This window comes from Nicotiana attenuata, chromosome 1 (genome assembly GCF_001879085.1).
Source record: "Nicotiana attenuata strain UT chromosome 1, NIATTr2, whole genome shotgun sequence".
Classification (NCBI taxonomy): Eukaryota; Viridiplantae; Streptophyta; class Magnoliopsida; order Solanales; family Solanaceae; genus Nicotiana; species Nicotiana attenuata.
The window spans coordinates 47,516,950-47,527,647 of NC_031989.1; the positions used below are offsets into that span (position 1 = coordinate 47,516,950).

Genomic DNA, 10,698 nt, shown 5'->3' on the forward strand with positions numbered 1-10,698 from the left:
CAAACCCTCTATCTCTAGAAAAGATTAAAAAAAAAAAACACATCTCTCTAAAGACATTAGATGATCTGTTATCCCACACTCCCCATTAGATCCGAAAAGGGTCCTAAGATTCTTGTATTTTCCAATCATTCATCTTTATCAAATGAAAAGAGAATCCGCCTCACTCAAGATTGGGTGAATTTTCTCCTTTATTTACATTTTATTGCCATTTAATGTTATTTAATGCATGGTCTTTTTTCATACTATTAGATCCGGCCATAACTACTGCCAATATTTGTACTCAACTATATTTTTCTATTCATGTTATCCATCTCACATCTAAAATTAATTATCCTTAACTAGGATTTACCCTCTATCTTCTTATTTAATTAGTTTAACAAAAAGGCCTAATAATTTTTGGTCAAGCATTTATTACAATGAGTTTGCTGCTGCAGTAGCAAGTAGTAGCGTAGTCACTGGGAACAGCACTAACAAGCCTTTGCTGCATCATTGTCCAGAAAGTATACTTCTATATATGGATGCAGGTCTGGATCATGCTCGCAAAACGGGTGTTGGAATTGTGGCTTTGAAGGCTAGAACTGGTGAAGTGCTTCATGCCCATGGTGGCCAGATTTAATATGTTGGGATATAGTATCGTCCGCATATGAGAGGTGATTGATATTAGGAATCCATTTAGGCAACGCCAAAACCACAAAATAAACTATTTTTATTCAAAGAGTTCAAGCTTCTAGACATGCAATACCTCCGCTGTCAATATAAAGAGGGTTGGCGACAACAGATTCCCTTGCTTCAAGCCCCTTGTAAATTAAAATATCCATATGACTGAATAAGTTAGAATACCAATTGCTAAAACATGTTACATGCCTCCAAACCATGTCATTTGTAAGTCTTGGCGATCTGTCGATCTTAAAAATAGGTTTATATGTAAGTGTATAAAGCTTATAACTATCCCAAATAAACTGACTGTTTTTGTTTTTATGTTTAGGAATAGATTTATTGTAATAGTGATACTGAGTAATCAGGATTGGTTTATATTTAAAATGGAAAAAGTACTGATCTGTACCTATTAAATATTTTATTATTTATAAAAAGTTTAAACATAAGAAGGATTAGAATTTTGGGTCTTTTAAAGTATTGGAGTAACGTTTTTCTTGAATGATACAGCTCTACCCTTTATCTTAAGGTGTCCTTTTCGGGAGAATGAAATAAAGTGGACTGTTCTTTTGCTAAGAAAAAATAGCAAGTAAGAGGGAAAGCAAATGTTGAGAAACTTTGATAGCTCCATTTACACTTACAAGAGCAGTCACATCTGATCTGTATTTTTCAATTGAAACGCGATTCCTTTAATAAGATGAGCCGTGAACAGGGGCGTATCTATAGCCTACAATACGGGGCAGGTGAACCCATGGTCCCTCCTCAAATTAGGTATTGTATGTATGTATTTTCTAGAATTTGTCCAGTATTATGTATTGCCTATTGGCACCCATACTTCATAAAGATTGAATAGTGCACTTGGTTCAATACTTAATTATTTCCCTTCCGTTTTAGTGGTGCACCCATGTTCTCGAAATCCTAGATGCGCCTCTGGCCGTGAATATATATATAGAAAGTAAAAAAGTACAGTTGCTTTCTTGGACTCTAATTGGTTTACTATTGTTCAAAGATTCCACTAGGAGTAGAGGGGCAAAGGCCTAAACCTATCAGTCTATCACTATTCTTTTTTTTAAATGTTTTCTTGTTTTGGGTGATTGCAGCTTATATCAAACTCAATTGTTGGCTGAAAGTGCATTATGGCAACATAGAATTCTTTTTGCCCATAAAACGAGAACGGTCTTTTTCTATTGATAAAAGCCAGCTTAAAACGTTAGAGGATACAAATTAATTGTTGGTACATGAGTCACGAAAATCAATTAAGCTTTTAATCCTGTGACATTTGTCTATCCAAAGTCCAAACAAAGAAAGGGAGTTCTGTTGCTATACGTAACAAACAAATTGTTCACGAGGTATGATCAACAATCATTTTAGAACTATATCAAGCAAATGTGTCTTTTGACCTTTTTCTGGATAGAACATGTGCAAGTTGGAAGTAGTGGCGAATTCTTCGCTACATTATAATCATTTACACCATGTCATTCTTTTCTTTTCTTTTCTTTTCTATCTTTACTTTTTCTTGGGGGTGGGGGTGGCAGGGGGATTTATCCCAAATACAATCCTTCATTTTATAACTATTTGCTATTAAACGTCCAACTATTAGAACACAAGGTATATTAAGTTATACTAGGTTTACTTGTAAGTAGTAAATGAACATCTCAAACAAAAAAGACAAGCCCGATGCACTAAGCTCGCACTATGCGCAGGTCCATAAAAGGGCCGGACCACAAGGGTCTATTATATGCAGTCTTATCCTGTATTTTTGCAAGAGGTTGTTTCCAGGCACGAGCCTGTGAACATCTCAAACAAAATATTAAATATTTCCTCTATATCTACTACATAAAATTTGAGTTTATTTTCATCACTAAAACAAGAGATTAACTAGATTTCGCAATTATTGCACATAGATACATATCTCCAGGACTCCCACTGAAGTATTGAGCTAACAAGAGACCCTCCAATACCAACACAAAAATCCACCTGAAATGGCAAGGGAGTATATAACAGACTAAGATCAGAGATATCAGATATCTCTGAGAGGCATGAATTCCAAATAAAAAAATAAAAAAAATAAAAAAACTTGAAAGACAAAGTAAAACATCAACCTTGGCAATGAACACGTACTGAACTTCAAGAAAATGTTTAGTTTCAATCTCCTACTGTACCGGCATCAATGAAACGATATCGAAATCCCAGTGTCTGCATTTACTTCTCTACACACACGTGTTTACTTTCAAAAGTTTAATCAAGAAATCTTTTGGTAACAAAAATTGAGGTTGCTTTGCCTGGAAGTGTGTGGTGATCTCCAGCATTTCTTCAATTTGCTCATTTGGTTGACTCCTTGAGCACCTCGAGTAGCTTTCTGGTCTCTGTCAAAACACATTCCCTATCAAATAGAGCAGATACAACAGCAACGCCTTTCAGGTTAGGGACCCCTAGTCCCATTACAGCCTGAACATTAGAGATGCCTATGCCGCCAATGGCTACAACTGGTAATTTGGATGACAAACAAACAGTTTTCAGGCCATCCAAACCAATCGTCTTATTGTTCTCTTTGGTATTGGTTGGATATACACCCCCAGAGCCAATGTAATCAGCCCCATCTATCCATGCTTGCAGGGCGTGCTCCGGTGTTTTGCATGATACACCAATGATTTTGTCAGGCCCAAGAAGAGCCCGTGCAACATGAGCAGGCATGTCGGACTGCCCAATATGAACACCATCAGCATCACTAGCAAGAGCTACATCAATCCTGTCATTGATCAGCAGAGGAACACCATGAACTCTGCATATTTTTAAACAAGCTTTTGCTGCTTCCAGAAAATCACTAGTTTCAACCTCCTTTTCCCTGCAATTGTAGTAGATAAAGTCACATCATTTATATATATCCAATGATTCTACTGAAAATGGCGGTAAGATATCTTAGAATAAAATGCCAAGTTGAGGCAAACGTGTAAAAAGGGTATAACTCTTATTTGGGCCAAGAACACAGAGATCAGAGTCAATAAGAGATCTTTCATTACACTTCTCTCCATTGGTGTCGCTTTTGAATGCACAGAACCGGAAAAACTTTATTAGGTGAGTTAAGGCCAAGGTCCATTTCTTTGCAATTGAAACAACAGTTATTCTGCAGTATGATTACAGTGGAATTTTAAATTTATTAAGCATGAGCATTTTTCTTCGAAGCAATTTTCTAATGAAATTCTATGAGCTCGAAAATGCATGGGTTTTTCGCGCATGAAGATTTAAATTTAAGCTATATTAACACAAAGTTGTCAATTCTCTCACATCTGTTAAAAGCTCTCCCTTTCGGTCCAACACGATAGGACTGAGGCTTTAGTGAAAGTAACCCAAGATTAGCTAAGCTACTGCAACCTAAGCATGAAATCCACTGCATCAGAATATTGATATGTAGAACTTGTGTAGTGATAGTCCTAATGTTTATTGATCTCTCCACCCTAGGTTTAGTAAGTCAGCTCTTTCTTACTCTAAGGAATCAAAAGGAAGACTGAAAGAGGGGAAGAAAGTGAACCAATTTCAAAGACACAAACCTCAGCTGAATAATGGTGGCACCTCCTTCTATGGCAGCCTTTACCGCATCAACTATTGAACGACCCCACCTTTTGTTCATCCTGGAGTCGGTGACAGCATACAGAAAGAGATCACAAGGATCAAAAGATCGTCGCTGCACATTACTCTTAAGCTTCAAAAGATGATCCACGGGACCTTGACGCCCACCTCCAATGGCGATGTTCTTACTATAAGACAAGGCTGCTTCAATGTAGTGTTTAGCTACCTGGCAAACGTCAAAATATATATAAAAGAAAACATGCATCATTTGGCAAACAAGTCACTTTAATGAAGCAATGAGCAAATTCCTTGACCAACAGAGAATCCAACAATATATCTTTTTGACTATCAGGCACCGACAATTGTTTTTAAAAGAGAGCAAGATGGCTGGCGGGTGAATTGATTACCTGACGTCAGAGTTATTTGACATGCTTTGACCCCCTCCTCCCACTTCCTCATTAAAGGTACAAACAGGAGAAGGACAAAAAAAAGAACAGAATGTTATGTGTAAAGTGTTCGTACCTACACATTAAAGGGGTTATTTGGATCATGGACTAGTGATGTAGGAATTACAGTGCAAGGACTGTTATGCCGTGAAAAATAATAATGTAGGATCGTTATACGTTGAATGATAATAATATAGGAATTCTTATGTAGGGATTGCCTATATTAAGAGTATTTAAGTGTTTAGCTACACATTTTCATTTCACCTTCTATCCTACATGAAATAATACAAAGAATCCTGCATAAGTTATGTGGGCATTAGCATGCAGAGTTTAATATGCAAAGCAGCTGCATCTATCATGCAGAGTAACACTAGTAGATAAAATTGTATTAGTTATGCTGAGGTTATACTATTGATACAGAGTTTTATGCTGAAAAAAAAATGTTGTATTAATTATGCTTGGATTTATTTTCTTATATAGTCAACCAGATGACCCGTAAGTGTTTAGTCTATGTCCACCTCATAAGAGACCTGATAATTGTCAAAGCTCAGCCATTGTTACACTATCCACTATACATCAAGTTTACACAAAATCCTAAGCTTGTACCAACATACAATCTATTTTGCAGCAATGTATAGATTTTATGTATATCCAGATGCCATACTAAGTCAATTACCTTAACAGCAGAAAGCATTTGAGAACCCTTTGCTAGCTCAGCTGCGACAGAAGAAGCCAAAGTGCAGCCAGTTCCATGAGTATTTGGTGTCATTATGCGTGACGACCGAAACTCATAGAAATCCTTCCCTATAGGATCAATTGAAAGACCATAATACGGATGAGCATATATAGGCATTCAAGAATCATGCAAGCTTTCACATAAGAACAAAACAAGCACACTGATAATTCCTAAAGATCTTAAGAAATTATTAGAAATACCATCATAAAACACATCCACAGCATCAACGGAAGCAGGGAGATCACCTCCTTTCACAAGTACATTTCTGTCCAAGAAATTAAGAGATTTTAGCACATTAGAAGACGAAGTCCTTATGGAGATACAGTAGTGACACAATAAGAAGAGAATCCACAATACACATCTTCCTAATTGCATTAATTTTTTATTTTTTATAGATCTTCCCTAATTTCCCTACACTGTGAACTTGTACTAAACCAGCATGAGCTGGAACAAGTTTGTAGGTTATCCTATTTCTTTATTGCCTAAGTACTTAACAACTTTATGCCTTCAAATCCGTAAAAGATCATTTTCCTTCTATTTGAAATGCCAGCCATTCTTCTCCACTCTCACAGCCCCAAGTCAAGGAGAAGCCTCCAGAAGGATGGACGTAACTCCTTTTAGAGCATCCAGAAATGAGCCCCTAAAACTCCTCTTTGAAGCATCTACTAATTTTATTTTATTCAGCTGTAGTTCATGCTCAAGTTAATTTTCCTCCAAGCAAGATGAAGTAGGCGTACATCCATCCACAGAAGATTTCCTGAAGTCTTCCCTTGTTGGTAAAAAGCGAATATCTTGTTTGTCCATTTTCAATGATAAGCAGATGTCAGATATGAGATGTGTATAACTACTTGCTACATGAGTGAATGGATGATAGTTCTAGCAGTTCATAGTTCTTTTGGTCGACTCATCAGCAACTTGTGCCTCATATTTTCGGCAATCAAGAAGAAGCCGCTAAGTTGTTAAACCCGGGCCATCGAAGTTAATATCAGAACATGAAGACTAACAGCAAGTGTGGGTGCTAACTGCTAAGCGCCATATGCAACCAAGTACTAAGCTTTGTCCTGTGGAAGCGAACTGTAGAATTCATAGATGTTACCTCTACCTAATATATCACCAATAATTCAAGATTGACCAAGCTTGTTGGGTTTGTGGAGAGGGCATAAGGCGTTATGCTACATTTGATAGCAAATGATGGTTCGAATGATTTAGTGCCCGTTTGGACATAAAAAAAAAATTCCTTTTTTCCAAAAAAATTTCACTTTTTTTCGAAATCAACGTTTGTTCATAAAAAAATTCAATTTTTCACTTGAAGATGCATTTTGGAAATTTTCGAAATTTTGAAAAACTCCAAAAACCCGTTTTTCAAATTTTTCACTCATAAAACTTCAAAACAACCCAAAATTATATTCATGTCCAAGCACAACTCAAAATTTCAAATATCATCTTCACTTGAAATTTTTTTTCATCCTTTTTTGGAATTTTACAATTCTTATGTCCAAACGCCCACTTAAAAGGTATTTACTTCTCTCTTGTCATTGAGAACTACGCTCGATAAACTTTTTGGCCATCAAATGGAATTTGGTCATACGTAATACAAGGTCAAGGCATCAATATTCACTATTTGAAAAAAAAAAAAATTAAAATTAACCTTGGACCAATGTCATGTATAGCTTTTGCAGCATAGCGCATGTCAGCAATTGTTTCCAATGGCACACCACCTAGTAAAGCGGACGCCTCTTTCAAATTTGGGGTCACTATATCAGCCATGGGAAGAAGCTCCTCCCTGTTATCAGAACAAGGCATACGATTACACGAGTTGAAACATAAAGAATCAAATATTACAGCATATAAAATGTGAAACTTACATAAGTACTTTTTTTTTAAAAAGAAAAATTACATAAGTACATATATCAAGGAAGTTTCATTTATTGTGCTCCAGCAATTAACACGAAAACTGTGGTCTTTAAAAACATAATGATGTTCAAGCTTAATCCAAGCATACGACAATATACCAATAGATAGCATGTCCATATAGGAAGTTTACAGCTTGTTGTACATTTCATGAATTTGGCAGATGAATATTCAGCAAAAAAACATTGTTAGCCAATAAATCCACAGTTGAGATTACACGGGGAAAATGGAGAGAGACTATCACTCGCAGATGACATACCTAAAGCTATCCAAAATAGAGGGACCAGCTAACGTATGTCCACTTGTGGATACCATAACAGGGTCAACCACCAAGGCTGTCTTCAAGCATTTGATAGCAGCATAGTTAACGTCGTCAAAATTTCAAAAGCAGAAAGAAGTATTGTGTACCTTGTACCGGGAATTCCTTCAGACTTTGACAGAGAGTTTTCACTATGCCAATTGACGGAAGCATGCCTGTTTTCACCTAAGATAATCTTAGTGCTGTAACGCAAACTGAGACATTAATGGAAACTGCAGATTGCTTATCCCGATCATGTTGGTATACTCTTTCCATGTATATCTTGAATAGTGGATCAGGTTGTATGTATAGTTTTGCAATATATACAATCGAGAAGACATCAATAAAGCATTTGAATCAGGTATAGAGGTGGGCTAATGTTGTTCAAACAACCATTTATCCCACCTCTCCCATGGCATAAAATTATCCTATAAAAGGGAATTATAATCCCTGCCACAATCTGATCCCCAATCGCTAACCAAACATGGGACTCTCTTTTATCCCCTGAGTATCCAAGACCCAAATAGCCAATCAATTCTTCAAATTAATTTCACATATATGGTGACATTGGCGCTTACAGAAAAAACTGAAAAGCAAAAATAGCATGATATTTAACCAATATGAATGGCTGAAGAAAATGGTCCTGATAATTTGGAAACCAGTAAATTAACCAATGACTTTGTTAATAAGGGATGTCCTATCAACATTACTTTCAGCCATCCAAACTTGCGTCCTAACTCCTAAATTATCTATACCAATTATTGGTAGGCAGTTCCAAGTTTCTTAGTGCGTTCGTTGTTTCCTGTAATAATCTCAGGGGTTACAAGGCAACATTGGTCTTTGGAAGTGTCTTTAGATTACTTACTAGTAAGATACATACGACTTGGACTAAAAAGACGGATTAATTCAGTTTCCAATGAGAACATTAAGACATATGAAAGCACAGAGTGAAGTAAACAGGGAACGTAATCCCCTATTATTAAAGTTAAGCACCAGTGAGCCTGTGCTGGAAAATCTTAAGAGCATCAAAATAGCAATATATGAATACTCCGAAAAGAATATCTCATATTCCATTTGTGCAGCATCATAACTTGATTCCATGTACATAATCCCCCGCCTCGGCTAGAACTATTGATGACCCTATGAATGACCGGGACTTTTACTCTCTTCAGTTGCTCAAAGTCAATATATATCGTACATAAACAACATCAACAAATGGATGCGAGCATTGTAACATTAACATAATATACTTACCACATCGGGATGCATATCAGAAAGCACCGACCTCAACTGCTCCGCCACAAAATCCTCTGGCACAATGTTCACGCCCTAGAATAAACCACGATAAATTTTACAAATCGAAAACACACTAGCAAAACATAAACAGACTATAGCCTTTTAATACCTGAACCTAGGGGTGTCAATAAATATCCGAACACCGACTAAACCGACCGAACCCACCACACCGAACCGATTTCTAGGCTTCCTTTTTAAGAAACCGTAGATTTTTATATAAATCTATAACCACACCGATAATTAGTGCGGGTTTTTTATTTTATAAAAATAAACCGAATAAATACCGAACCGTACCGAATAAATTTTACATGTGGAAAATATATTTATCTAGTAAGTTCAAAAATAATTATGCATTAAATTTTTCTTTGGGCCTTGGAATTATGACAACTATTACAAGCCAACAAGTAATTAAACTCAAAATACTAATTCCTAAAACCTATTATGCTACTTCTACTTAAACTAAGTTATTTCAAGTATCTTTATTAGCAAGACACAAAGTAGTCTAGCAATCATGAGTAGCAAACTACAATGTATTGAATATGTTTCCTTTGCCTTTGCCTGGTTTATTTTATGTTGTTCTAGAATAGTTGATGGAATCTGTACTCTAGCCATTTTTTATTTTTTTTAATTCATCACCCTTTGAACAGTAAAATATCTAGAGAGTTTTGCTAAGTCCTATAAAAAAAATGTATGTTATTGCCTTCTACTTCTACGGGTGAATTTTACATGATATTTAAAATAATACCGAAAATTAACCGAACCATACCGATGCCGAAGAGAAACCGACATGATTGGGATGGTTTCAAAAAGTCTAATTTTGGTTATACATAATAGAATAATCGAAAAATTGGTATAGTACAAATTTTATAAAATAACCGACCGAACCGAACCATTGACACCCCTACCTGAACCCCTACGGTGTTTTGAGCAGTAACAGCAGTGATCACAGTGGAGCAATAAACTCCCCGAGCAGCACAAGCCTTGAGATCCGCTTGAATTCCGGCTCCGGCGCCAGAATCGGAGCCGGCAACCGTCAGAACATGCGGAACTCTAACCATGCACTCATCGGACGGCGTAGGTGTTGAAACCTTATCGTCTTGCATTGCCTTAATATGCAAAAACCTATACTGATGAAAGCTTTTGATGCAAGCTACGCCTGGATTCAACAGCACTGGAATCTAAAAAATAGAAAATAATTAACGAATTTAGCTTTTCCACAGCAGATGCAGACACTATCTCTACTTTATATTATTAAATAAATTATACAATTAGTAAAGAGAGTAACAAAGTTGATTTAAATTACTAGTATTTGCTAAATCCAACTTTAATATGTCATGAGATTATGAAATTAGCATGAGGTTTTAATAGGAGTATGGGCAGATGAAGAGATTAGATTTTACCTGAGGTTTGGGAGTAAAGAAGGAAGTGGATAGAACCTGAGTGCAGAAATACGCCATGCGAGAGAGACGGAAAAAGCTTTTGGAAGTGGAGAGTCCACGGGTACGGGTATTTGGACGTATCTCATGAGATTTCATTTTTCTTATTTTAATTTTCGGCATGTCGAATTTGGACTAAAACAAAGTACTGATTGAAAAATAGTTACTACTATTACTTCTTTTTTATATACTGCAGCTATTTTAAAATTTAAAAAAAAATAAAATCTATTTTTACAACATAATACTACTGAACTTGTTAAAAACTGTTTACAAACCGTAAATTTTGTATGGTTGAGTGCTAAACTAGCTGCCAACAAACTTCACAAATACATTAATATTTATAATCAGATTATG

The 10,698-nt window shown here is 36.1% G+C and overlaps 1 protein-coding gene across 2 annotated transcripts; it reads right to left on the bottom strand.

Annotated features, from left to right (window-relative positions):
* LOC109225987 (thiamine biosynthetic bifunctional enzyme TH1, chloroplastic) lies at positions 2,485 to 10,472 on the bottom strand. Of its 2 annotated transcripts, XR_002068004.1 has the most exons (11): positions 10,309 to 10,472; positions 9,814 to 10,086; positions 8,867 to 8,941; positions 7,723 to 7,798; positions 7,574 to 7,649; positions 7,052 to 7,186; positions 5,604 to 5,668; positions 5,344 to 5,471; positions 4,203 to 4,447; positions 2,757 to 3,499; positions 2,485 to 2,631 (listed from the first exon to the last, which is right to left on the bottom strand). XR_002068004.1 is itself a non-coding variant. In XM_019390792.1 (10 exons), exons 1-10 carry the CDS (start codon positions 10,465 to 10,467, stop codon positions 2,977 to 2,979), a joined length of 1,755 nt encoding a protein of 584 aa, XP_019246337.1. In that variant the 5' UTR covers positions 10,468 to 10,472; the 3' UTR covers positions 2,485 to 2,976. The 2 variants fall into 2 exon arrangements, 1 of the variants encoding a protein (XP_019246337.1); XM_019390792.1 differs by having other exon boundaries at positions 2,485 to 3,499.